The sequence below is a fragment of the Bufo gargarizans genome, chromosome 3 (assembly GCF_014858855.1).
Source record: "Bufo gargarizans isolate SCDJY-AF-19 chromosome 3, ASM1485885v1, whole genome shotgun sequence".
Taxonomy (NCBI): Eukaryota; Metazoa; Chordata; class Amphibia; order Anura; family Bufonidae; genus Bufo; species Bufo gargarizans.
Window position 1 is genome coordinate 566,387,271 of NC_058082.1, and position 27,991 is coordinate 566,415,261.

General features: G+C 46.1%; 1 protein-coding gene across 2 annotated transcripts; it reads left to right on the forward strand.

The window, feature by feature from the left end:
- Positions 1 to 3: 3 nt before the first annotated feature.
- Positions 4 to 27,985, forward strand: LOC122932852 (butyrophilin-like protein 10). Of its 2 annotated transcripts, none has more exons than XM_044287492.1 (7): positions 4 to 276; positions 7,204 to 7,359; positions 7,557 to 7,732; positions 18,962 to 19,071; positions 25,630 to 26,046; positions 27,143 to 27,421; positions 27,616 to 27,985. In XM_044287492.1, the coding sequence occupies exons 4-7, from the start codon at positions 19,017 to 19,019 to the stop codon at positions 27,687 to 27,689; spliced, it is 825 nt and encodes a 274-aa protein (XP_044143427.1). In that variant the 5' UTR covers positions 4 to 276; positions 7,204 to 7,359; positions 7,557 to 7,732; positions 18,962 to 19,016; the 3' UTR covers positions 27,690 to 27,985. The 2 variants fall into 2 exon arrangements, with proteins under 2 accessions (XP_044143427.1, XP_044143428.1); XM_044287493.1 differs by having other exon boundaries at positions 27,611 to 27,949.
- Positions 27,986 to 27,991: the final 6 nt, after the last annotated feature.

Sequence of the window (27,991 nt, forward strand, 5' to 3'; positions counted from 1 at the left end):
CTGGTGGAGCAGGTGCTGGTGGAGCAGGTGCTGGTGGAGCAGGTGCTGGTGGCGCAGGTGCTGGTGGCGCAGGTGCTGGTGGAGCAGGTGCTGGTGGAGCAGGTGCTGGTGGAGCAGGTGCTGGTGGTTGCTTCACTGCTGTATTTGAGTGCTGAGGATGCAGATATGGTTGACGCTGGGACATGCTGCAGCCTCCGCAGGACTGTGGCATGGAGGCTGAAATTCATGACTGTCCCGCTGGATCCAGGACGGTTGGGAGACATGTATGTCACCCAGGTGAGTAGCTAAAGGCTCATCGGCCCTAGTGCAAGAACTTGGTCCCCCTGAAAAGAACCAGAGTATTTGCACAAAGTATCCTAAAAAACCTGCACCCAGTAAATAGTGTCCCTAAAATACTTCTGTAAGCTGATGCTGGGCCAGTGTGCCCCACAACATTGCACCAATAGTAATCATTATAAGAGTGCACTTAGTGTTAAAATGCCCCCAATAATAATAATGCCCCCATTGTGCCCATACTAGTTATCATAGTTCCCCAGTAGTAATAATTCTCCTTATAATGTGCACCAGTGAAAAACCTTCTAATTTGCACCCCCCCCCCCCCATTCTGTGTGCCAGCCCTTATTCCAGTTCAAATAATCTAAGTCTAACAGATTCCCGTTTCTGGTCCGATTTAAAACGTAACATTTATTTCATGTTTATTAAGAATAGTATAGAACGGGAGGAAAGAAAGAAAATGGCTAAAAATAAAGTGCGGCTGGTGATAGTGCGATACTTTACAATAGACACGACCTCCATATCTACAGTCAGGCCCATAAATATGGACACAATGTAAAATGTTTGGCTCTATACACCACCACAATGGATGTGACATGAAACGGACAAGATGTGCTTTACCCGCAGACTGTCAGCTTTACCGGCAGACTGTCAGCTTTACCCGCAGACTGTCGGCTTTACCCGCAGACTGTCAGCTTTACCCGCAGACTGTCAGCTTTACCTGCAGACTGTCAGCTTTACCTGCAGACTGTCAGCTTTACCTGCAGACTGTCGGCTTTACCTGCAGACTGTCAGCTTTACCTGCAGACTGTCAGCTGTACCTGCAGACTGTCAGCTTTCCCTGCAGACTGTCAGCTTTACCTGCAGACTGTCAGCTTTACCCGCAGACTGTCAGCTTTACCCGCAGACTGTCAGCTGTACCTGCAGACTGTCGGCTTTACCTGCAGACTGTCGGCCTTACCTGCAGACTGTCAGCTTTACCTGCAGACTGTCAGCTGTACCTGCAGACTGTCAGCTTTACCTGCAGACTGTCAGCTGTACCTGCAGACTGTCGGCTTTCCCTGCAGACTGTCGGCTTTACCTGCAGACTGTCGGCATTACCTGCAGACTGTCAGCTGTACCTGCAGACTGTCAGCTCTACCTGCAGACTGTCAGCTCTACCCGCAGACTGTCGGCTTTATCGGCAGACTGTCAGCTTTACCGGCAGACTGTCAGCTTTACCCGCAGACTGTCAGCTTTACCTGCAGACTGTCAGCTCTACCTGCAGACTGTCAGCTTTACTCGCAGACTGTCGGCATTACCTGCAGACTGTCAGCTGTACCTGCAGACTGTCAGCTTTACCTGCAGACTGTCAGCTTTACCCGCAGACTGTCAGCTCTACCTGCAGACTGTCAGCTGTACCTACAGACTGTCAGCTTTACCCGCAGACTGTCAGCTTTACCCGCAGACTGTCAGCTCTACCCGCAGACTGTCGGCTTTACCCGCAGACTGTCGGCTTTACCTGCAGACTGTCAGCTTTACCTGCAGACTGTCAGCTTTACCCGCAGACTGTCGGCTTTACCTGCAGACTGTCAGCTGTAATCTGAGGGATTTAGATCCAGATCAGGTGACCGGTGCAGGAATTACAGCAGTTACATCTGTGCCTCCCACTTGTTAAGGGACCAGAAGTAATGGGACAGAATAATAATCATAAATCAAACTGTCACTTTTTAAAGGATAACTGTCACACTTAGACCCTAATTTCAATTTTCATATATGTAGTTACTAATACCATGATACTTCAGAATCAGTTACTATTAGACTGACTCGCCCCATATTTAATAAGATTCAGCCCTTAGCAACCAGTCTGCATAAAACTGCAATCTCACTATTCAGTTACGATGGCCGCCACTGCCCTCCCCCTGAGGCTAATCCCGCCTGCCCTCACTAGCCAGTAACAATAGCCCCCCAAAAGTGTCAGTAACCAGAGCCCTCCCCTCTAAAGGGTTAATCTCCTGCAGCACAAAGGGGTCCTCTTACCACACGTTGCTGCCATGTATAAACTGAGCAGACGGCAGATCTCCCTTCCCTGGTCTGCGCTGCTCCAGCTCTGCTGAGTGAGGGAGCGTCTGCCAAGCGCAGGGACAGGGAGAAGTGCACACAGCCCAGGCACTGTTATCAGCTGCTGGGGAGGACCTGGCTCTAATCATTTACCTACAGTCCCTGGCTGTCAGCAATCTGACCCTGCACGCTGCATGCTCTGTCCTTCAACAGAGAGACGGACCATGCCTAGCAACACATAGACGGACCATGCCTAGCAACACATAGACGGACCATGCCTAGCAACAGATAGATGGACCATGCCTAGCAACAGATAGACGGACCATGCCTAGCAACAGATAGACTGACCATGCCTAGCAACAGATAGACTGACCATGCCTAGCAACAGAGACAGACCATGCCTAGCGACAGATAGACGGACCAGGCCTAGCAACAGATAGACGGACCATGCCTAGCGGCAGATACACAGACCATGCCTAGCAACAGATAGACGGACCATGCCTAGCGACAGATAGACGGACCATGCCTAGCAACAGATAGACGGCCCATGCCTAGAAACAGATAGACGGACCATGCCTAGCAACAGCTAGACGGACCATGCCTAGCAACAGCTAGACGGACCATGCCTAGCAACAGACAGAGGGACCCTGCCTAGCAACAGACAGACGGACCATGCCTAGTGACAGATAGACGGACCATGCCTAGTGACAGATAGACGGACCATGCCTAGTGACAGATAGACGGACCAGGCCTAGCAACAGATAGACGGACCATGCCTAGCAACAGAGAGACAGACCATGCCTAGAAACAGAGAGACGGACCATGCCTAGCAACAGATAGACGGACCATGCCTAGCAACAGACAGAGGGACCATGCCTAGCAACAGATAGACAGACCATGCCTAGCAACAGATAGACGGACCATGCCTAGCAACAGATAGATGGACCATGCCTAGCAACAGATAGACGGACCCTGCCTAACAACAGATAGACGGACCATGCCTAGCAACAGATAGACGGACCATGCCTAGCAACAGATAGACGGACCATGCCTAGCAACAGATAGACGGACCCTGCCTAGCAACACATAGACGGACCATGCCTAGCAACAGATAGACGGACCATGCCTAGCAACAGAGAGACGGACCACACCTAGAAAGAGAGAGACGGACCATGCCTAGCAACAGACAGAGGGACCATGCCTAGCAACAGACAGATGGACCATGCCTAGCAACATAGAGACGGACCATGCCTAGCAACAGCTAGACAGACCATGCCTAGCAACAGATAGACGGACCATGCCTAGCAACAGATAGACGGACCATGCCTAGCAACAGATAGACAGACCATGCCTAGCAACAGATAGACGGACCATGCCTAGCAAAAGATAGACGGACCATGCCTAGCAACAGATAGACGGACCCTGCCTAGCAACAGATAGACGGACCATGCCTAGCAACAGATAGACGGACCCTGCCTAGCAACACATAGACGGACCATGCCTAGCAACAGATAGACGGACCATGCCTAGCAACAGAGAGACGGACCACGCCTAGAAAGAGAGAGACGGACCATGCCTAGCAACAGACAGAGGGACCATGCCTAGCAACAGACAGACGGACCATGCCTAGCAACATAGAGACGGACCATGCCTAGCAACAGATAGACAGACCATGCCTAGCAACAGATAGACAGACCATGCCTAGCAACAGATAGACGGACCATGCCTAGCAACAGAGAGACAGACCCTGCCTAGCAACAGATAGACGGACCATGCCTAGCAACAGAGAGACGGACCATGCCCAGCAACCGATTTTAAGCACAGGTAAAAGCAGGCAGTACAGGGAACAAAACTGTGGAATTAAGGGGTAATTGAATACACAGTGAAAAGTTGAAATAGGGCCACCAAGGAGATATTAATCACCACAATCCAATACTCCAAAAAAATATATATACAACAATTATCCTTTAATACTTGGTTGCGAATCCTTTGCAGTGAATTACAGCCTGAAGTCTGGAACGCATAGACATCTCCAGTCGCTGGGTTTCATCCCTGGTGACGCTCTGCCCGGCCTCTACTGCCACTGTCTTCAGTTCCTGCTAGTTCTTGGGGCATTTTCCCTTCAGTTTTGTCTTCAGCAGGTGAAATGCTCAATCGGATTCAGGTCCGGGGATTGACTCGGCCATTGCAGAACATTCCACTTCTTAACCTTAAACTCTTTGGTTGCTTTTGCAGTATGCTTTGGGTCATTGTCCATCTGCACTGTGAAGCGCCGTCCAATGAGTTCTGAAGCATTGGGCTGAATATGAGCAGATAATATTGTGCCCGAAACCCTTCAGAATTCATCCGGCTGCTTCTGTCAGCAGTGACATCATCAATAAATACAAGAGAAGCAGTTCCATTGGCCGCCATACATGCCCACGCCATGACACTACCACCACCGTGCTTCACTGATGAGGTGATATGCTTAGGACCATGAGCAGCTCCTTTCCTTCTCCATACTCTTCTCTTCCCATTGCTCTGGTACAAGTTGGTCTTGGTCTCATCTGCCCATAGGATGTTGTTCCAGAACTGTGAAGGCTTTTTTAGATGTCGTTTGGCAAACTCTAATCTGGCCTTCCTGTTTTTGAGGCTCACCAATGGTTTCCATCTTGTGGTGAACCCTCTGTATTCACTCTGGTGAAGTCTTCTCCTGATTGTTGACTTTGACACACATACACCTACCTCCTGGAGAGTGTTCTTGATCCGGCCAACTGTTGTGAAGGGCGTTATCTTCACCAGGGAAATAATTCTTCGCTCATCCACCACAGTTGTTTTCCATGGTCTTCTGGGTCTTTTGGTGCTGCTGAACTCACCGGTGCGTTCCTTCTTTTTAAGACTGTTCCAAGCAGTTGTTTTGGCCGCGCCTGATTTTTGCTATCTCTCTGATGGGTTTGTGGTGTTTTTCAGCCTAATGATGGCTTCACTGATGGTGACCGCTCTTTGCATCTCATCTTGAGAGGTGACAGCAACAGATTTCAAATGCAGATAGCAGACTGGAAATGACCTCTGGGCCTTGTATCTGCTCATTGTAATTGGGATAATGAGGGAATAACACACACCGGCCATGGGACAGCCGAGAAGACAATTGTCCCATTACTTCTGGTCCCTTAACAAGTGGGAGGCACAGATGCAACTGCTGTAATTCCTGCACCGTTCACCTGATCTGGATGTAAATCCCCTCAGATTACAGCTGACAGTCTGCGGGTAAAGCTGACAGTCTGTGGGTAAAGCCGACAGTCTGCGGGTAAAGCCGACAGTCTGCGGGTAAAGCCGACAGTCTGCGGGTAAAGCCGACAGTCTGCGGGTAAAGCCGACAGTCTGCGGGTACAGCCGACAGTCTGCGGGTACAGCCGACAGTCTGCGGGTAAAGCCGACAGTCTGCGGGTAAAGCCGACAGTCTGCGGGTACAGCTGACAGTCTGCGGGTAAAGCTGACAGTCTGCGGGTAGAGCTGACAGTCTGCGGGTAGAGCTGACAGTCTGCAGGTAAAGCCGACAGTCTGCAGGTACAGCTGACAGTCTGCAGGTACAGCTGACAGTCTGCAGGTAAAGCCGACAGTCTGCAGGTAAAGCTGACACTCTGCAGGTAAAGCTGACAGTCTGCGGGTAAAGCTGACAGTCTGCAGGTAAAGCTGACAGTCTGCAGGTAAAGCACATCTTGTCTGTTTCATGTCACCTCTATTGTGAAGGTGTATAGAGCCAAAAATGTTACCATTGTGTCCATGTCCCAATATTTATGGACCTGACTGTATATCTATCAGTCTCTAGGGATAGTGCGACACTTTACCTATAGACACGACCTCCATATATATATCTGTCAGTATCTGGGGATGTTTTCCAGCTCTCAGCTTTCTGACTATTGTCCTGTAAGCAGTGAGGTCTGTGATCCATGTCCCTGTATATTATAGTTGGAGGAGCGCTATTGTTTGCCTGTAATTGATTCGCCCTGCCGCTTGTGTCCGCGTGCGGAGTGTCTGCAGCGCACTATAACTACTATAGACGGGTCTTTTCTCATCTCCAATCAGCGGCCAGCGCTCATGTGACAGTGATGCGATCTGACCAGTAACCCCCAGTCTGCGTTAGTTCGTCAGTCATATGTGTCACCAACACCTCTAAAGCATGTGCGCCTGCGCAGGAACCTTTAACTTTGTATCAACATATTAACAGCTTCTGCGCATGTCCTGCAAGCCGGGTCTCTCCATCTACACTTACCTCCCGATTCATCTCCGAGAGTCTAAGTGGGAGCGCATGCGCTAGGACTTAGAAATGAACTCGTTCACGGAAAGAGTCCCACAGCGCATGCCCTCCGACTCAGTTTCCAGCTCAAACATCAGAGTAAGGGCGCATGCGCAAGAACTTAAGGATTTTGAAACATTTTTTACAGCGCATGTCCTCTAAACTTTCTCTCTATTCGAAGGTGTTTCTCTTCCTGCGCATGTCTCATATCCCAGTTTTTTCATATAAAAGATAAGTACATGCGCTTTTTAATAGAGAGTAGAGGCTCATGCGCTGGATCTTTAAATCAATCCTTTATCTTCAAAGTATATCTTGAAATCAGCGCTACGCGTATATGCCGCCATGGTCATCGGTAGGCTCAAGGACTCATATCCGCTATATATATCGGTGTATCCGCTGACTTCAGTCCTGCTGTAATGTTCATTAGTCTCACAGTATTTCATCTGCGGGGGGATAATTGGTCCGTTTTTTATTTATTAGGCTCTGTGACTGGTGCGGACCGTGGTTACACATTGGCCTTTTTCTTCCTTCCGCACTGTTACTTTTTTCTGTATTATATTGATGTTATAATCTGATATTCTAGGTTTTCTTCTATAATTTATGTATCTTTTTAGTTTTTAGATAAATGCCGTGAAGGAGAAACCTTCATTCAATCCATACGGACTCATAGCCCCCAATCTGTGGATCCAGCGAGCCTCGCTTTGGAGGAGTTTCTTGTCTAGATTACCGCCTCTTGGTCCCATGGATATTACACGGAGCTCTTACTACATGTATATAGTTTATATGCTTAGCTATAGGGGATCTTTATCAGTTTCAATTGTACTCCGATGGCCTGAGATACGGCGTCTCAATTCCTGTATGGTTTTCGCTATATATAATTTGGGACACGGACAGGAGGCTATGTAGATGACCCCCTGTGTTCTGCAAGTAATAAATTGTCTCATTTCATATTCTTTTTTATCTCCAGGGTTGATGAACTTCTTTATGCGGGGAATATACTTACAGAGGAGCGATCTCCGCAGGGTGATGAGCCCCGGTACCTCCCCTATTTCTCCAGTCCGAGTTTTCTCCTCCGCTAGATGACTATGAAGCAGTTGGTCCTTCAGATTTGGGCCTCTCCTGTATGTTACAGATGGATGTGGGGTAAGTACCATACCTCCGTCTATATCCCAGTATTTCCTGAGGATACTATATATCTCTCTGTGATATCCATCATATGTCCCCATGCATCTGAGGACTTCACTGGTTTTTGGTGCTGTTATCCTTAGTAAATCTTCTCTATCCACCTTCTTGGCTCTATTGTGTGCATTTTTTAGGGGTCTAGTTGGATAAACTCTCTTTCTGAACCTTTGGAACAATCGTTAGTTTTCTTTGCTAAAAGAGGTCCCGTCAGAGCAGTTACGGCGCGCCCGCAGGTACCGGCCTGGCGGGAGACAAGTATATGTCATTCCTATGTTATTGTTATTCTGAGTGAATTCGGGAAATAGTGAGTGGCCCCCGTCCCATAGAATGAGAATGTCGTCGATATATCTGCCCCAAAAGATGATGTGGCAGATATATGACGACATTCCCTCTGTGAAAACGTAATTATTTTCCCACCACCCTAAAAATAAATTTGCATCCGTTGGGGCACATGACGTCCCCATCGCGGTCCCATTGATTTGTTTATAAAAATGTCCCAGAAAAATAAAAAAATTGTGCTCCAAAACAAACTTAAGGGATGACAAAACAAACTCATTGTGCTTTCTAAAATTTTGACTCCTTGTGTTAAGATAATATTCGACCGCGTGTATTCCTAGTGAGTGCTGGATAGTACTGTAGAGCGTTCTACATCTAAGCCGGCTAGAATGGTGTTGGGTGTCAACTTGAGGAGATCTTTAGTGTCCCTGATATATGAGGGCAGAGTGGTCACAAACGGTCTTAGTATTTGATCCACATACTCACTGATGGCCTGCGTTAAGTTCTCATTACCCGAGACTATGGGTCTCCCTGGGATAGGCTTCTTGTTCTTATGTACCTTTGGTAAGGCATAAAAGGTAGAGATTGTAGGACTTTTATTAAATAAGCACTGGTCTTCGTCTTTCGTTATAATATTATCTTGGCGTGCTTCAAGAAGGAGATTTTTCAGTTCTTTCAGATATTCCTTTGTGGGGTCATTGGGTAGGGCCTTATGTGTTCTTTTGTCTCTAAGAAGTCTCAGTACCATATCAACATAGTCTCCTTTATCTTGAATAACTATGTTGCCCCCTTTATCACTTGGTTTTATTATGATGTTTGCATTATTTTTTTGTGTTTCTAAGGCCTCAAGTTCTTGAATACTTAGATTAGATTCCTCATTTTTAATGATTTTATGTCCTGTGTTACTAGTTGGACAAAAGTCTCTATCTCCTGAAATTGTGTAAAGGATGGAGCAATTCTCGATCTAGGTTTTAAAGTCGAGAAAGGGGAAAGGACCCGTCTATAGTAGTTATAAACATTGATTCAGATGGCGCTCGTGTTTACAGTCGCTCCATTTCCCCTGAAGACGCCGCAGCAGCAGCGGTAAAACATGTCGGGGAGATGCAATCCAGGTTTCTGGCTGAGTGAGGCTGTGACTCAGTGACGGCGTCTCAGTGCGCTGCAGACACTCCGCACGCGGACACAAGCGGCAGGGCGAATCTATTACAGGCAAACAATAGCGCTCCTCCAACTATAATATATCACAGATCTCACTGCTTACAGGACAATAGTCAGAAAGCTGAGAGCTGGAAAACATCCCCAGACACTGACAGATATATATATGGAGGTCGTGTCGCACTATCCCTAGAGACTGATACATACATACAGTACAGACCAAAAGTTTGGACACACCTTCTCATTCAAAGAGTTTTCTTTATTTTCATGACTATGACAATTGTAGATTCACACTGAAGGCATCAAAACTATGAATTATCACATGTGGAATTATATACATAACAAACAAGTGTGAAACAACTGAAAATATGTCATATTCTAGGTTCTTCACAGTAGCCGCCTTTTGCTTTGATTACTGCTTTGCACACTCTTGGCATTCTCTTGATGAGCTTCAAGAGGTAGTCACCTGACATGGTCTTCACTTCACAGGTGTGCCCTGTCAGGTGTAATAAGTGGGGTTGGGACCATCAGTTGCGTTGTGGAGAAGTCAGGTGGACACACAGCTGATAGTCCTACTGAATAGACTGTTAGAATCTGTATTATGGCAAGAAATAAGCAGCTAAGTAAAGAAAAACGAGTGGCCATCATTACTTTAAGAAATGAAGGTCAGTCAGTCCGAAAAATTGGGAAAACTTTGAAAGTGTCCCCAAGTTTAGTCACAAAAACCATCAAGCGCTACAAAGAAACTGTTCCATTACCGTGTACGTCCACTAGGGGTCTCACTACTTGTACATGTTACAGTACCGTGTACGTCCTCTAGGGGTCTCCCTGCTTGTACATGTTACATTACCGTGTGCGTCCTCTAGGGGTCTCACTGCTTGTACATGTTACATTACCGTGTACGTCCTCTAGGGGTCTCACTACTTGTACATGTTACATTACCGTGTACGTCCTCTAGGGGTCTCACTACTTGTACATGTTACATTACCGTGTACGTCCTCTAGGGGTCTCACTACTTGTACATGTTTCATTACCATGTACTTCCTCTAGGGGTCTCACTGCTTGTACATGTTACATTACCGTGTACGTCCTCTAGGGGTCTCACTACTTGTACATGTTACATTACCGTGTACGTCCTCTAGGGGTCTCACTACTTGTACATGTTACATTACCGTGTACGTCCTCTAGGGGTCTCACTGCTTGTACATGTTACATTACCGTGTACATCCTCTAGGGGTCTCACTGCTTGTACATGTTACATTACCGTGTACGTCCTCTAGGGGTCTCACTACTTGTACATGTTACATTACCGTGTGCGTCCTCTAGGGGTCTCACTGCTTGTACATGTTACATTACCATGTACGTCCTCTAGGGGTCTCACTACTTGTACATGTTACATTACCGTGTACGTCCTCTAGTGGTCTCACTACTTGTACATGTTACATTACCGTGTACTTCCTCTAGGGGTCTCACTACTTGTACATGTTACATTACCGTGTACGTCCTCTAGGGGTCTCACTTCTTGTACATGTTACATTACCGTGTACGTCCTCTAGGGGTCTCCCTACTTGTACATGTTACATTACCGTGTACGTCCTCTAGGGGTCTCCCTACTTGTACATGTTACATTACCGTGTACCTCCTCTAGGGGTCTCACTACTTGTACATGTTACATTACCGTGTACGTCCTCTAGGGGTCTCACTACTTGTACATGTTACAGTACCGTGTACATCCTCTAGGGGTCTCACTACTTATACATGTAACATTACCGTGTACGTCCTCTAGGGGTCTCACTACTTGTACATGTTACATTACCGTGTGCGTCCTCTAGGGGTCTCACCCCTTGTACATGTTACATTACCCTGTACGTCCTCTAGGGGTCTCACTACTTGTACATGTTACATTACCGTGTTCGTCCTCTAGTGGTCTCACTACTTGTACATGTTACATTACCGTGTACTTCCTCTAGGGGTCTCACTACTTGTACATGTTACATTACCGTGTACGTCCTCTAGGGGTCTCACTACTTGTACATGTTACATTACCGTGTACGTCCTCTAGGGGTCTCCCTACTTGTACATGTTACATTACCGTGTACGTCCTCTAGGGGTCTCCCTACTTGTACATGTTACATTACCGTGTACCTCCTCTAGGGGTCTCACTACTTGTACATGTTACATTACCGTGTACGTCCTCTAGGGGTCTCACTACTTGTACATGTTACAGTACCGTGTACATCCTCTAGGGGTCTCACTACTTATACATGTTACATTACCGTGTACGTCCTCTAGGGGTCTCACTGCTTCTACATGTTACATTACCGTGTACTTCCTCTAGGGGTCTCACTGCTTCTACATGTTACATTACCGTGTACGTCCTCTATGGGTCTCACTACTTGTACATGTTACATCACTGTGTACGTCCTCTAGGGGTCTCACTACTTGTACATGTTACATTACCGTGTGCGTCCTCTAGGGGTCTCACTGCTTCTACATGTTACATTACCGTGTACATCCTCTAGGGGTCTCACTACTTGTACATGTTACATTACCGTGTACATCCTCTAGGGGTCTCACTACTTGTACATGTAACATTACCGTGTGCGTCCTCTAGGGGTCTCACTACTTGTACATGTTACATTACCGTGTACGTCCTCTAGGGGTCTCACTACTTGTACATGTTACAGTACCGTGTACGTCCTCTAGGGGTCTCACTACTTGTACATGTTAGAGTACCGTGTACATCCTCTAGGGGTCTCACTACTTGTACATGTTACAGTACCGTGTACATCCTCTAGGGGTCTCACTGCTTGTACATGTTACATTACCGTGTACATCCTCTAGGGGTCTCACTACTTGTACATGTTACATCACCGTGTACGTCCTCTAGGGGTCTCACTACTTGTACATGTTACATCACCGTGTACGTCCTCTAGGGGTCTCACTACTCGTACATGTTACATTACCGTGTACGTCCTCTAGGGGTCTCACTGCTTGTACATGTTACATTACCGTGTACGTCCTCTAGGGGTCTCACTGCTTGTACATGTTACATTACCGTGTACGTCCTCTAGGGGTCTCACTGCTTGTACATGTTACATTACCGTGTACGTCCTCTAGGGGTCTCACTGCTTGTACATGTTACATTACCGTGTACATCCTCTAGGGGTCTCACTACTTGTACATGTTACATTACCGTGTACGTCCTCTAGGGGTCTCACTACTTGTACATGTTACATTACCGTGTACGTCCTCTAGGGGTCTCACTTACTTGTACATGTTACATTACCGTGTACAGTCCTCTAGGGGTCTCACTACTTGTACATGTTACATTACCGTGTACAGTCCTCTAGGGGTCTCACTACTTGTACATGTTACATTACCGTGTACGTCCTCTAGGGGTCTCACTACTTGTACATGTTACATTACCGTGTACGTCCTCTAGGGGTCTCACTACTTGTACATGTTACATTACCGTGTACGTCCTCTAGGGGTCTCACTACTTGTACATGTTACATTACCGTGTACGTCCTCTAGGGGTCTCACTACTTGTACATGTTACATTACCGTGTACGTCCTCTAGGGGTCTCACTACTTGTACATGTTACATTACCGTGTACGTCCTCTAGGGGTCTCACTACTTGTACATGTTACATTACGTGTACATCCTCTAGGGGTCTCACTACTTGTACATGTTACATTACCGTGTACGTCCTCTAGGGTCTCACTACTTGTACATGTTACATTACCGTGTACGTCCTCTAGGGGTCTCACTACTTGTACATGTTACATTACCGTGTACGTCCTCTAGGGGTCTCACTACTTGTACATGTTACATTACCGTGTACGTCCTCTAGGGGTCTCACTACTTGTACATGTTACATTACCGTGTACGTCCTCTAGGGGTCTCACTACTTGTACATGTTACATTACCGTGTACGTCCTCTAGGGGTCTCACTACTTGTACATGTTACATTACCGTGTACGTCCTCTAGGGGTCTCACTACTTGTACATGTTACATTACCGTGTACGTCCTCTAGGGGTCTCCTACTTGTACATGTTACATTACCGTGTACATCCTCTAGGGGTCTCACTACTTGTACATGTCACATTACCGTGTACGTCCTCTAGGGGTCTCACTACTTGTACATGTAACATTACCGTGTACGTCCTCTAGGGGTCTCACTACTTGTACATGTTACATTACCGTGTACATCCTCTAGGGGTCTCACTACTTGTACATGTTACATTACCGTGTACTTCCTCTAGGGGTCTCACTACTTGTACATGTTACATTACCGTGTACATCCTCTAGGGGTCTCACTACTTGTACATGTTACATTACCGTATGAGTCCTCTAGGGGTCTCACTACTTGTACATGTTACAGTACCGTATGAGTCCTCTAGGGGTCTCACTACTTGTACATGTTACATCACCGTGTACGTCCTCTAGGGGTCTCACTACTTGTACATGTTACATTACCGTGTGCGTCCTCTAGGGGTCTCACTACTTGTACATGTTACATTACCGTGTACGTCCTCTAGGGGTCTCACTACTTGTACATGTTACATTACCGTGTACGTCCTCTAGGGGTCTCACTACTTGTACATGTTACATTACCGTGTACGTCCTCTAGGGGTCTCACTACTTGTACATGTTACATTACCGTGTACGTCCTCTAGGGGTCTCACTGACTTGTACATGTTACATTACCGTGTACATCCTCTAGGGGTCTCACTACTTGTACATGTTACATTACCGTGTACGTCCTCTAGGGGTCTCACTACTTGTACATGTTACATTACCGTGTACGTCCTCTAGGGGTCTCACTACTTGTACATGTTACATTACCGTGTACGTCCTCTAGGGGTCTCACTACTTGTACATGTTACAGTACCGTGTACATCCTCTAGGGGTCTCACTACTTGTACATGTTACATTACCGTGTACGTCCTCTAGGGGTCTCACTACTTGTACATGTTACATTACCGTGTACGTCCTCTAGGGTCTCACTACTTGTACATGTTACATTACCGTGTACATCCTCTAGGGGTCTCACTACTTGTACCTGTTACATTACCGTGTACGTCCTCTAGGGGTCTCACTACTTGTACATGTTACATTACCGTGTACGTCCTCTAGGGGTCTCACTACTTGTACATGTTACATTACCGTGTACGTCCTCTAGGGGTCTCACTACTTGTACATGTTACATTACCGTGTACGTCCTCTAGGGGTCTCACTACTTGTACATGTTACATTACCGTGTACAGTCCTCTAGGGTTCTCACTACTTGTACATGTTACATTACCGTGTACATCCTCTAGGGGTCTCACTACTTGTACATGTTACATACCGTGTACAGTCCTCTAGGGGTCTCACTACTTGTACATGTTACATACCGTGTACGTCCTCTAGGGGTCTCACTACTTGTACATGTTACATTACCGTGTACTCCTCTAGGGGTCTCACTACTTGTACATGTTACATTACCGTGTACGTCCTCTAGGGGTCTCACTACTTGTACATGTTACATTACCGTGTACGTCCTCTAGGGGTCTCACTACTTGTACATGTTACATTACCGTGTACATCCTCTAGGGGTCTCACTACTTGTACATGTTACATTACCGTGTACGTCCTCTAGGGGTCTCACTACTTGTACATGTTACATTACCGTGTACGTCCTCTAGGGGTCTCACTACTTGTACATGTTACATTACCGTGTACGTCCTCTAGGGGTCTCACTACTTGTACATGTTACATTACCGTGTACGTCCTCTAGGGTCTCACTACTTGTACATGTTACATTACCGTGTACGTCCTCTAGGGGTCTCACTACTTGTACATGTTACATTACCGTGTACGTCCTCTAGGGGTCTCACTACTTGTACATGTTACATTACCGTGTACGTCCTCTAGGGGTCTCACTACTTGTACATGTTACATTACCGTGTACATCCTCTAGGGGTCTCACTACTTGTAATGTTACATTACCGTGTACATCCTCTAGGGGTCTCACTACTTGTACATGTTACATACCGTGTACGTCCTCTAGGGGTCTCACTACTTGTACATGTTACATCACCGTGTACTTCCTCTAGGGGTCTCACTACTCGTACATGTTACAGTACCGTGTACGTCCTCTAGGGGTCTCACTGCTTGTACATGTTACATTACCGTGTACGTCCTCTAGGGGTCTCACTGCTTGTACATGTTACATTACCGTGTACGTCCTCTAGGGGTCTCACTACTTGTACATGTTACAATACCGTGTACTTCCTCTAGGGTCTCACTACTTGTACATGTTACATTACCGTGTACATCCTCTAGGGGTCTCACTACTTGTACATGTTACATTACCGTGTACGTCCTCTAGGGGTCTCACTACTTGTACATGTTATGTTACCGTGTACGTCCTCTAGGGGTCTCACTACTTGTACATGTTACATTACCGTGTACGTCCTCTAGGGGTCTCACTACTTGTACATGTTACAGTACCGTGTACATCCTCTAGGGGTCTCACTACTTGTACATGTTACATTACCGTGTACGTCCTCTAGGGGTCTCACTACTTGTACATGTTACATTACCGTATGAGTCCTCTAGGGGTCTCACTACTTGTACATGTTACAGTACCGTGTACGTCCTCTAGGGGTCTCACTACTTGTACATGTTACATTACCGTGTACGTCCTCTAGGGGTCTCACTACTTGTACCTGTTACATTACCGTGTACGTCCTCTAGGGGTCTCACTACTTGTACATGTTACATTACCGTGTACTTCCTCTAGGGGTCTCACTACTTGTACATGTTACATTACCGTGTACGTCCTCTAGGGGTCTCACTACTTGTACATGTTACATTACCGTGTACATCCTCTAGGGGTCTCACTACTTGTACATGTTACATTACCGTGTACTTCCTCTAGGGGTCTCACTACTTGTACATGTTACATTACCGTGTACGTCCTCTAGGGGTCTCACTGCTTGTACATGTTACAGTACCGTGTACATCCTCTAGGGGTCTCACTGCTTGTACATGTTACATTACCGGGTATGTCCTCTAGGGGTCTCACTACTTGTACATGTTACATTACCGTGTACTTCCTCTAGGGGTCTCACTACTTGTACATGTTACATTACCGTGTACGTCCTCTAGGGGTCTCACTACTTGTACATGTTACATCACCGTGTACGTCCTCTAGGGGTCTCACTACTTGTACATGTTACATTACCGTGTACGTCCTCTAGGGGTCTCACTGCTTGTACATGTTACATTACCGTGTGCGTCCTCTAGGGGTCTCACTACTTGTACATGTTACTTTACCATGTACGTCCTCTAGGGGTCTTACTACTTGTACATGTTACAGTACCGTGTACTTCCTCTAGGGGTCTCACTACTTGTACATGTTACATTACCGTGTACGTCCTCTAGGGGTCTCACTGCTTGTACATGTTACATTACCGTGTACGTCCTCTAGGGGTCTTACTACTTGTACATGTTACAGTACTGTGTACGTCCTCTAGGGGTCTCACTACTTGTACATGTTACATTACCATGTATGTCCTCTAGGGGTCTCACTGCTTCTACATGTTACATTACCGTGTACGTCCTCTAGGGGTCTCACTACTTGTACATGTCACATTACCGTGTACGTCCTCTAGGGGTCTCACTACTTGTACATGTTATATTACCGTGTGCGTCCTCTAGGGGTCTCACTACTTGTACATGTCACATTACCGTGTGCGTCCTCTAGGGGTCTCACTACTTGTACATGTTACATTACCGTGTACGTCCTCTAGGGGTCTCACTGCTTGTACGTGTTACATTACCGTGTACGTCCTCTAGGGGTCTCACTGCTTGTACATGTTACATTACCGTGTACGTCCTCTAGGGGTCTCACTGCTTGTACGTGTTATATTACCGTGTACGTCCTCTAGGGGTCTCACTACTTGTACATGTTACATTACCGTGTATGTCCTCTAGGGGTCTCACTACTTGTACATGTTACAGTACCGTGTACATCCTCTAGGGGTCTCACTACTTGTACATGTTACAGTACCGTGTACATCCTCTAGGGGGTCTCACTACTTGTACATGTTACATTACCGTGTACGTCCTCTAGGGGTCTCACTGCTTGTACATGTTACATTACCGTGTACATCCTCTAGGGGTCTCACTACTTGTACATGTTACAGTACCGTGTACGTCCTCTAGGGGTCTCACTACTTGTACATGTTACATTACCGTGTGCATCCTCTAGGGGTCTCACTACTTGTACATGTAACATTACCGTGTACGTCCTCTAGGGGTCTCACTGCTTGTACATGTTACATTACCGTGTACGTCCTCTAGGGGTCTCACTACTTGTACATGTTACATTACCGTGTACGTCCTCTAGGGGTCTCACTACTTGTACATGTCACATTACCGTGTACGTCCTCTAGGGGTCTCACTGCTTGTACATGTTACATTACCGTGTACGTCCTCTAGGGGTCTCACTACTTGTACATGTTACATTACCGTGTACGTCCTCTAGGGGTCTCACTGCTTGTACATGTTACATTACCGTGTACGTCCTCTAGGGGTCTCATTACTTGTACCTGTTACTCAGGCAGTGATGGTTGGACAGACAGGTCTTCACCAGGAGACTCAGCTCTGAATGGTAGACAGCCCAGACCTCTAGTGTTAGGCCCCTTTCACACGGGCGAGTATTCCGCGCGGATGCGATGCGTGAGGTGAACGCATTGCACCCGCACTGAATCAGGACCCATTGATTTCTATGGGGCTGTGCACATGAGCGGTGATTTTCAGTTCACGCATCACTTGTGTGTTGCGTGAAAATCGCAGCATGCTCCTCTTTGTGCGTTTTTCACGTAACGCAGGCCGCATAGAAATGAATGGGGTTGTGTGAAAATCGCAAGCATCTGCACTTTTTCCCGCAACGCCCGTGTGAAAGAGGCCGTACCTGACTCTGCCCGCTCATAGACCACAGAAGCCCCTCCGATGGCTATCCTCCCTGGTTACATTGTCTCCCTTCAGATTACATTCTACAGAAGTGGATACTTTGTTGCTTTCTGTTACTCTATAGAAGTTGAAGTCATTTTTAACCCTTTCCTGATTGGCCGTTTTATTTGCTCTCCACATCGTGTGGTTTTCTATCTTCTCGGCTCCTCTGCAGATCAGAGAATTAATTACTGTTTCATGTCACTCACATCTCGGGCTGCAGAGTCCTCACCCTGGTGAGCAGGACCAGGTGGCGGCACCTTACTGGCTGCCTCAGGCACAAGGGCCCCCAGGGGCCTCACATTAATCCAGAAACAGCAGGCACAGGTGTACTAACCAGCAGAGGATCTCAACCCGTGCAGGTAAGAGGAATACCTGTGTAGTACGTGTGAGGAAGGGGCCGGGGTCAGAAGGGATGTATTATATATGATGATAATGTAATAGATGTCACCTGCAGTCCTATGTAACACCACAGGTTACACAGCGATGGCTGAGTACAGATAATGTAGTGTAATGTCACCTGCAGTCCTATGTAAGTGGCATGGTAGCAGTCCCTATAGTCTTCAGTACGGCCCACTCTGCTGCTGATGGTTCTCTGTGTCTACTGGGAGTTGTGCTCCATTTGCAGTAGTGGCTGTAATGTCTCAACTCACTGATAAGAATTCGGGTTCAAATACTTTCTCCCATGTATTGATAGAACAGATTGATATTTGCTCTGTACAATCACTTGTCTCCTGTTACTTTGCAGTAAATATTCTCTGTGATTTTGGCCTTTGCTGCAGAAGATTTCCATCTCTATCCTGATGATGGCGCTGTTCTGTGTCCTGCTTACACTGACGCTCTTCTCATACCTGGCAGGTGAGTACTCTGAACTGTAACCTAAGCAGCCACCAAGTCCCAGGCCCCGACAGCCACCAAGTCCCAGGCCCCCGATAGCCACCAAGTCCCAGGCCCCCGATAGCCACCAAGTCCCAGGCCCCCGATAGCCACCAAGTCCCAGGCCCCTGATAGCCACCAAGTCCCAGGCCCCCGATAGCCACCAAGTCCCAGGCCCCCGACAGCCACCAAGTCCCAGGCCCCCGACAGCCACCAAGCCTCTGGCCCCTAGCAACAAACAAGACTTTGACCTATACTTCTATTCTCTGGTCTATAACAACCATGTTTAAGTAACTCGCCCCATCTACAAGTCTCTGACCCACAACAACCATCTACAAGTCTCTGATCCACAACAACCATCTATAAGTCTCTGATCCACAACAACCATCTACAAGTCTCTGATCCACAACAACCATCTACAAGTCTCTGACCCACACCAAAAGTTTAGAAATCTCTGACCCACACCAATCGTATACAAGTCTCTGACCCACCAACCATCTACAAGTCTGTTACACATAGCAACCATCTAACAGTCTCTGATGCATACCAGCCATCTAGAAGTCTCTCACCCATAGCAACCATCTACCAGTCTTTGACCCACACCACCCATCTACAAGTCTCTAACCATACTAACCATGTACAAGTCTCTGACCCACAACAACCATCTACAAGTATCTGACCCAAACCAACCATCTAGAAGCCAACATACACCAACTGTCTACAAGTATTTGACCCACACCAGCCATCTACAAGTCTCTGACCCATACAAACTATTGCCAAATCTCTGACTGACACCAACCATCTACAAATGTCTGACCCACACCAACCATCAATAACTCTCTGACCCACAACAACTATCTTCAAGTCACTGACCCATACCAACATCTACAAGCCTCTGACCCATACCAATCATCTACAAGTCTCTAACCCATATAAACTATCTCCAAATTTCTGACCGACACCAACCATCGACAAGTGTCTGACCGACACCAACCATCTACAACTCTATGACTGACACCAACCATCTACAAGCCTCTGACCCATACCAATCATCTACAACTCTCTCACCCACACTATCTATAAATCTCTGACCCACACCAACCGTATACAAGTCTCTGACTCATACAACCATTTACAAGTCTCTGACCCACACCAACCATCTACAGGTCTGACCCAAATCATTCATTTACCAGTCTCTGACCCACACCGACCTTCTACCAGTCTCTGACCCACACTAACCCTCTACAAGCCTGAACCACATCAATTTATCTACAAGTCTCTGACCCAAACTTACCATCTACAGGTCTGACCCACACCAATCATCTACCAGTCTCTGACCCACACCAATCATCTACCAGTCTCTGACCCACACTAATCATCTACCAGTCTCTGACCCACACCAATCATCTACCAGTCTCTGACCCACACCAATCATCTACCAGTCTCTGACCCACACCAATCATCTACCAGTCTCTGACCCACACCAACCCTCTACAAGCCTGAACCACACCAATTTATCTACAAGTCTCTGACCCAAACTTACCATCTACAAGTCTCTGACCCACACTTACCATCTACTGGTCTGACCCACACCAATCATCTAGCAGTCTCTGAGCCACACCAATCATCTAGCAGTCTCTGAGCCACACCAACCATCTACAAGACTTAACCACACCAATTTATCTACAAGTCTCTGGCTCACACCAACTATCTATAAACAGAACAACTATCTACAAATGTCTGACCCACACCAACCATCTACAAGTCTTTGACTCACACCAGCCATCTACAAGTCTCTGACCCACACCAACCTTCTTCAGGTCTGTGACCCATAGCAACCATCTACAAGTATTTGATTCACACCAGCCATCTAAAAGTCTCTGACCCACACTTACCATTTAGAGGTCTCTGACCCACACCTACCATCTACAAGTCTTTGACTCACACCAGCCATCTAAAAGTCTCTGACCCACACTTACCATTTAGAGGTCTCTGACCCACACCAACCATCTACCAGTCTCTGACCCACACCAACCATCTACCAGTCTCTGACCCACACCAACCATCTACCAGTCTACTCTCTGACTCACACTGACAATCTACAATCCTGAACCACACCAATGTATCTACAAGTCTCTGACCCACACTAACTATCTATAAACGGAACAACTATCTACAGATTTCTGACCCACATCAACTATCTACAAGTTGCCTACCAGGAGACGATTGTACTGAAGCACAGCCGGCCTTCTACCACTTGGCACTTTTAGTACAGATAAATACATATGGCTGGCTCACAGTAGAATCAATACATTTAATCACTGTTCATAAATACACATAATTCATAAAATACATTAAAAATAAAATAAAAATAAAATAAAATCCAGTTGCGGACATGTAATTGTTAATAAAAATAATAAACAACCATCTACAAGTCTCTGACCCACATCAACTATCTACAAGTCACTCACCCACACCAAACATCTAGAAGTCTGACTCACACCAACTTTCTACAAGTCTCTGACCCACACTAACTGTCTACAAGCCGGACCTACACCACCCATCTCCATACCAGTGCTCTGACCCATATCAAACATCTATGAGCCTGACCCACAACAGTCATCAACACCCACACCAACCATCTACAAGATTCTGACCTGGGGAGCACCTAGCCTTTCTGCTACCTGAGGCGAAAATTGAAATAGCCCCCCCCCCAAGCCTTACTGTTAAAGGAATACTGTGATACAGTTGACCATGGAGAGATGAGCGCTTCCACCATGGAAACGCTCATTTCCCACAGCTCTGCCATCACACCAACTTGTCTCTAGGTCACGCCACCTGAGGCAATTGCCTCACCTGGCCTCATTGGTGGTGCACCCCTGTTCTCACCTATGCTAATCATCAACAGGTTTCTTTGTTATACTATCTATTAAAGGGCATCTGTCAGCAGTTTTGTACTTATGATATGTCTGACCTGTTACATGTGCGCTTGGCAGCTGAAGGCATCTGTGTGGGTCCCATGTTCATATGTGCCCTCATTGATGAAAAAAAAGATGTTTTTTGATATATGCAAATGAGTCGTTAGGGGCAATGGGGCTCTGCTCTCTCTGCATCCTCTGCACTTTGACAGGACCAGGCTGAGAAAACTCAATCAAGGTGCAGAGGGCGCAGCAGTTGTAACAGTAATGCCCCCGTTGCTCTTACATGCTAATTTGCATATTTTAAAATGTTATTTCTTAGCAATGTGGGCACCAGGGGCGTACATAGAAATAATTGCTAGTATATCCCAGTTTAGGCCACTAGGTGGCAGCACTGAACCGTGATAAAGTGATTTCTAGAAAGACGAATGGAGCAATTTATATCTGATGATCGTCAGTTGTGGTCTGCTTGGGGAAACTAACAAAAAGTAAAACAAATGTAAAAAAAAGTTTTGAAAATATAAAAAAATAAGTAAAATCACCCCCATTCCTTAAAATAAAAAGAAACAAAAAAAATTGCATTATAGGCATCGCCACATACGAAAACGCCCATACTATTAAAATATTTTAAAAGTTATTTGCGTTTTTTTCATCACTTTATCGCCCAAGAAAATTGAATAAAAAGTGATCAAGTCATAAACACCCCAAAATGGTATTGTCAAAAATGACAGATCGGCCCACAAAAAATGACCCCCCATAAATCTCCGTGGACATAACTATAAAAAAGTTATGAGGGTCAGAATATTGAGATGAAAATATATATATATTTTTTTTATGAATGGACTCCTAAACCGGGAAATTCCCCACTCCGGAGCCTTGACTGAGCGTAGGGGAAGCAAGCAGGGCCCGGAACAGAAGAACAGTGGTCGGGGCCTTCCTTGTGCTCAGGGCCCGGAACAGAAGAACAGTGGTCGGGGCCTTCCTTGTGCTCAGGGCCCGATACAGAAGAACAGTGGTCGGGGCCTTCCTTGTGCTCAGGGCCCGATACAGAAGAACAGTGGTCGGGGCCTTCCTTGTGCTCAGGGCCCGGAACAGAAGAACAGTGGGCGGGGCCTTCCTTGTGCTCAGGGCCCGATACAGAAGAACAGTGGGCGGGGCCTTCCTTGTGCTCAGGGCCCGATACAGAAGAACAGTGGGCGGGGCCTTCCTTGTGCTCAGGGCCCCATAGCAGCTGCGTGGTCTGCCTATATTGGCAGTATGCCCCTGGCGGGCAGATATGACCGTGGGACCAACACAGATTTCCTTTATGTAAATCAAGAGACCTGTCCGAAAGGTCCTGTGCACCCCCACATATTATTCACACACAGTATATGCAGTATATAATACAGTGCAGCACATTTTCAGTATATCACAGTGCAGTATATCGTACAGTGCAGCACATTTTCAGTATATCATACAGTGCAGTGTATCGTACAGTGCAGCACATTTTCAGTATATCACAGTGCAGTATATCGTACAGTGCAGCACATTTTCAGTATATCACAGTGCAGTATATCGTACAGTGCAGCACATTTTCAGTATATCACAGTCCAGTATATCGTACAGTGCAGCACATTTTCAGTATATCACAGTGCAGTCTATGATACAGTGCAGCACATTTTCAGTATACCACAGTGCAGTATATTGTACAGTGCAGCACATTTTCAGTATATCACAGTGCAGTATATCGTACAGTGCAGTATATAGTACAGTGCAGCACATTTTCAGTATATCACAGTGCAGTATATCGTACAGTGCAGCACATTTTCAGTATATCACAGTGCAGTATATAGTACAGTGCAGCACATTTTCAGTATATCACAGTGCAGTCTATGATACAGTGCAGCACATTTTCAGTATATCACAGTGCAGTATATCATACAGTGCAGCACATTTTCAGTATATCATAGCGCAGTATATCGTACAGTGCAGCACATTTTCAGTATATCACAGTGCAGTATATCATACAGTGCAGCACATTTTCAGTATACCACAGTGCAGTATATTGTTCAGTGCAGCACATTTTCAGTATATCACAGTCCAGTATATCGTACAGTGCAGCACATTTTCAGTATATCACAGTGCAGTATATCGTACAGTGCAGCACATTTTCAGTATATCACAGTGCAGTATATCGTACAGTGCAGCACATTTTCAGTATATCACAGTGCAGTATATCGTACAGTGCAGCACATTTTCAGTATATCACAGTGCAGTATATCGTACAGTGCAGCACATTTTCAGTATATCACAATGCAGTATATCGTACAGTGCAGTGTATAGTTCAGTGCAGCACATTTTCAGTATATCACAGTGCAGTATATCATACAGTGCAGCACATTTTCAGTATATCACAATGCAGTATATCGTACAGTGCAGTGTATAGTTCAGTGCAGCACATTTTCAGTATATCACAGTGCAGTATATCATACAGTGCAGCACATTTTCAGTATATCACAGTGAGTATATTGTTTAGTATATCACAGTGCAGTGTATAGTTCAGTGCAGCACATTTTCAGTATATCACAGTCCAGTATATCGTACAGTGCAGTATATTGTTCAGTATATCACAGTGCAGTATATCGTACAGTGCAGCACATTTTCAGTATATCACAGTGAGTATATCATACAGTGCAGCACATTTTCAGTATATCACAGTGCAGTATATCGTACAGTGCAGCACATTTTCAGTATATCACAGTGCAGTATATCATACAGTGCAGCACATTTTCAGTATATCACAGTGAGTATATCATACAGTGCAGCACATTTTCAGTATATCACAGTGAGTATATCATACAGTGCAGCACATTTTCAGTATATCACAGTGAGTATATCGTACAGTGCAGCACATTTTCAGTATATCACAGTGCAGTATATCATACAGTGCAGCACATTTTCAGTATATCACAGTGCAGTATATCGTACAGTGCAGCACATTTTCAGTATATCACAGTGAGTATATCATACAGTGCAGCACATTTTCAGTATATCACAGTGAGTATATCATACAGTGCAGCACATTTTCAGTATATCACAGTGCAGTATATCATACAGTGCAGCACATTTTCAGTATATCACAGTGCAGTATATCATACAGTGCAGCACATTTTCAGTATATCACAGTCCAGTATATCATACAGTGCAGCACATTTTCAGTATATCACAGTGCAGTATATCATACAGTGCAGCACATTTTCAGTATATCACAGTCCAGTATATCATACAGTGCAGCACATTTTCAGTATATCACAGTGCAGTATATCATACAGTGCAGCACATTTTCAGTATATCACAGTGCAGTATATCATACAGTGCAGCACATTTTCAGTATATCACAGTGCAGTATATCATACAGTGCAGTATATAGTACAGTGCAGCACATTTTCAGTATATCACAGTGCAGTATATAGTACAGTGCAGCACATTTTCAGTATATCACAGTGCAGTATATTGTTCAGTACATCACAGTGCAGTATCCATCACATCTTGCCAAAGAGACAGAAGATGCCCAGTTGTGGTGAGATGTTCTTCCTGGTGTTGGTCCATTCATGTAAATGTCCATGTTGTTTTGTCTCTTTAGTCTGTGACTATGTTATACCCAAGCCTCAGTATGAAGAGATAGTGGTCCCTCGTTTTGGTAATGCCACACTGCCCTGTCAGTTCTCTTTTATCGAGGGCACCTACGACTTGGGTTTCAGCTGGCATCGAGAGGACATTATTGAAGAGATCGAGGTGGAAGACCTCTACGCGTACATCCAGCAGACATATGAGTACAAGGAGCCCCAGCTGGTCTACAGCTTCCACAAGGACAAGGAAGACTTTGAAGAACAGGACTACAATTACCACGGCCGAGTGAGGGTGGACACCTCGGAGGTTAGCGAGGGAGACCTGACACTTCACCTGACCAATGTGGACTATCCGGATGAAGCTTTGTACACATGTAAAGCAATCAGCCCCCATGGAAAGGGGGAAACCAAGCTGAAGCTCATGATACAAGGTAGGTCGTTTTCTAGAGTCAGTTCAACCCTTGCAGCCTGATACGTACATGATGGCCTCTAATTTGACTTGATGTTTATTTCATATGTGGTTCAGAAACCTAGCACGTTGCCTGCTTTATACTAATTGTACCTCATAGTTTGTCCTATACTCCTACATCATGGGAGCTCATAGGACTTCAGAGATGCAGATACATGTTAACACGTGTTGGATATCAGGTAGCACACAGTATGTGTGAATGCAGATCTCGATGTAGAGGACATGGACATGATGGGACCCAGGATTCCTAGAGGCAAAGCACAGGTTTTCTGAAGGTTACTGAACATCAGGTTCAGATCGAGGCTCCGAAAAAAGATTTGTGGACAAAACACAATGTCCCATTCTCCTCGCCATAATGGGCCAGTGAGCTTGTGTTGTTTGGTGAGGATGATTAAATGGGTACATCTTCTAATGTCGCAGCTTTGGGGGTCCTAGATATGAATGGTGTAAAGTGGTAAGTCTAATTACTAGTGGGACCAAACCAGGACTGAACAGCTGAGGTCTTAGGAGGTCTTCTACCTGCTTGCCAGTGGTTACGTGTAGAGGGTTCAGACCTAGCTGTGTGATTGGCCGCGGCAGAGGTGGGGTGGTGGAGGTCCATGGGTCCAGGTGCTGCTCAACAGTGTAAGAGCAGAAGATTCACTGATCTGAAGGGAGCAAGAAGCATTCATCCCCCTGCAGGTCTCTTAAGGTCAGATCACCTGCTGACATAAGTACCTTGAGGACCCAGAGGTGAAGGGCACCTTGTATTTTTAGGGTGTGTGCATGCAGCGTAGTCATATAGCGTATCACATGGTCCCAATACGATGAATTCAATCATAACTCTGATTATTCTAGCCGTGGTCCGGGGCCCCTCCCTCCATTATTATAATCTCACAACCTTTCATTTTGTAAGAGGGAAACAATCTTCCAATGAATAAACGGAAGAGACTCTCCATTTTGAACAATTCCCTGTCCCGCTATTAGATCCCCAACATTTCCTGCTAATTTTATTTCACGCCCTGAGAGTTCAAACAAGCCCTCACCAGGTGGAACCATCTCTTTGTTTAACCCTTTAGAAGAGGAGGAGCCACCGGTAAAGATGGAAACCATTGACAATGTGACGGTGGCTCATTGTGTCTCTGCTGGTTGGTACAAAGTGCCCATTGTGAGGTGGCTGAACCGCCGCGAGGAGGACATCTCGGAGAACTCCACCATGGTTGTGCTGGAGGAGATGCAGAATGGAAGTCACAGAGTCTCCTCAACTCTGACTGGGGTCAAGAGCCACGAGATCTACCGTTGCCTCATCCGGGACGTCAAGAAAGCACGGAGAACCCGCACTGTCTACAGGAGGCTAAGTACGGGGGGGTGTTATGGGTCTGGGGATCCTCATGGATAATGATCCAAAGGCTATAGCAATAACCGTTCCATGCGCCCTAATTTGTTCCGTCTTTTGACCAATTCTTGCCTCATTGGGGTCCGGCCAGTCCAGGGGCTTTGTCATTGACTCGTCCGTCCATCATCTGATCATGTTCTCTTTCTTCTAGAAAAGGGGGTGCTCAGGGAATATGGAGAGTTCTAAACCCGCTTCTCAACCTGACGGATACTGAAAATCCAGAGGAGTAGAAGACGCCCGGAGATGTGAAGGAGACCACACACCCCAGCCATGTCCTGAACTGTAGAATATATCCTATGAGTGCCCAGGAAATCCATAGATGTGTGTACACCGTATATATCTGCAGAGCCAACACTGTGAATATGTCTAGTACAGGTAGAGCGGCATGTATTGTAGGAGGGTCCAGGTAAATCTGTGCAGTCACCGGGCGTCTTCTGTCCATAAATAAATGATACCTAACTCCGTCCTCACTCCGTATCTGGTTCCTCGCAGGTAGGTGCTCTCCTGATGTGCAGACTTCATATTATAGGCC

Bases quoted from the DNA above. Each gene is read 5' to 3' on its own strand.
- LOC122932852 (XM_044287492.1), top strand. From the start codon at position 19,017: ATGATGGCGCTGTTCTGTGTCCTGCTTACACTGACGCTCTTCTCATAC. The intron at 26,047-27,142 runs GTAGGTCGTTTT...TTAACCCTTTAG, and splicing joins GCTGAAGCTCATGATACAAG to AAGAGGAGGAGCCACCGGTA. The intron at 27,422-27,615 runs GTACGGGGGGGT...CTTCTAGAAAAG, and splicing joins CACTGTCTACAGGAGGCTAA to GGGGTGCTCAGGGAATATGG.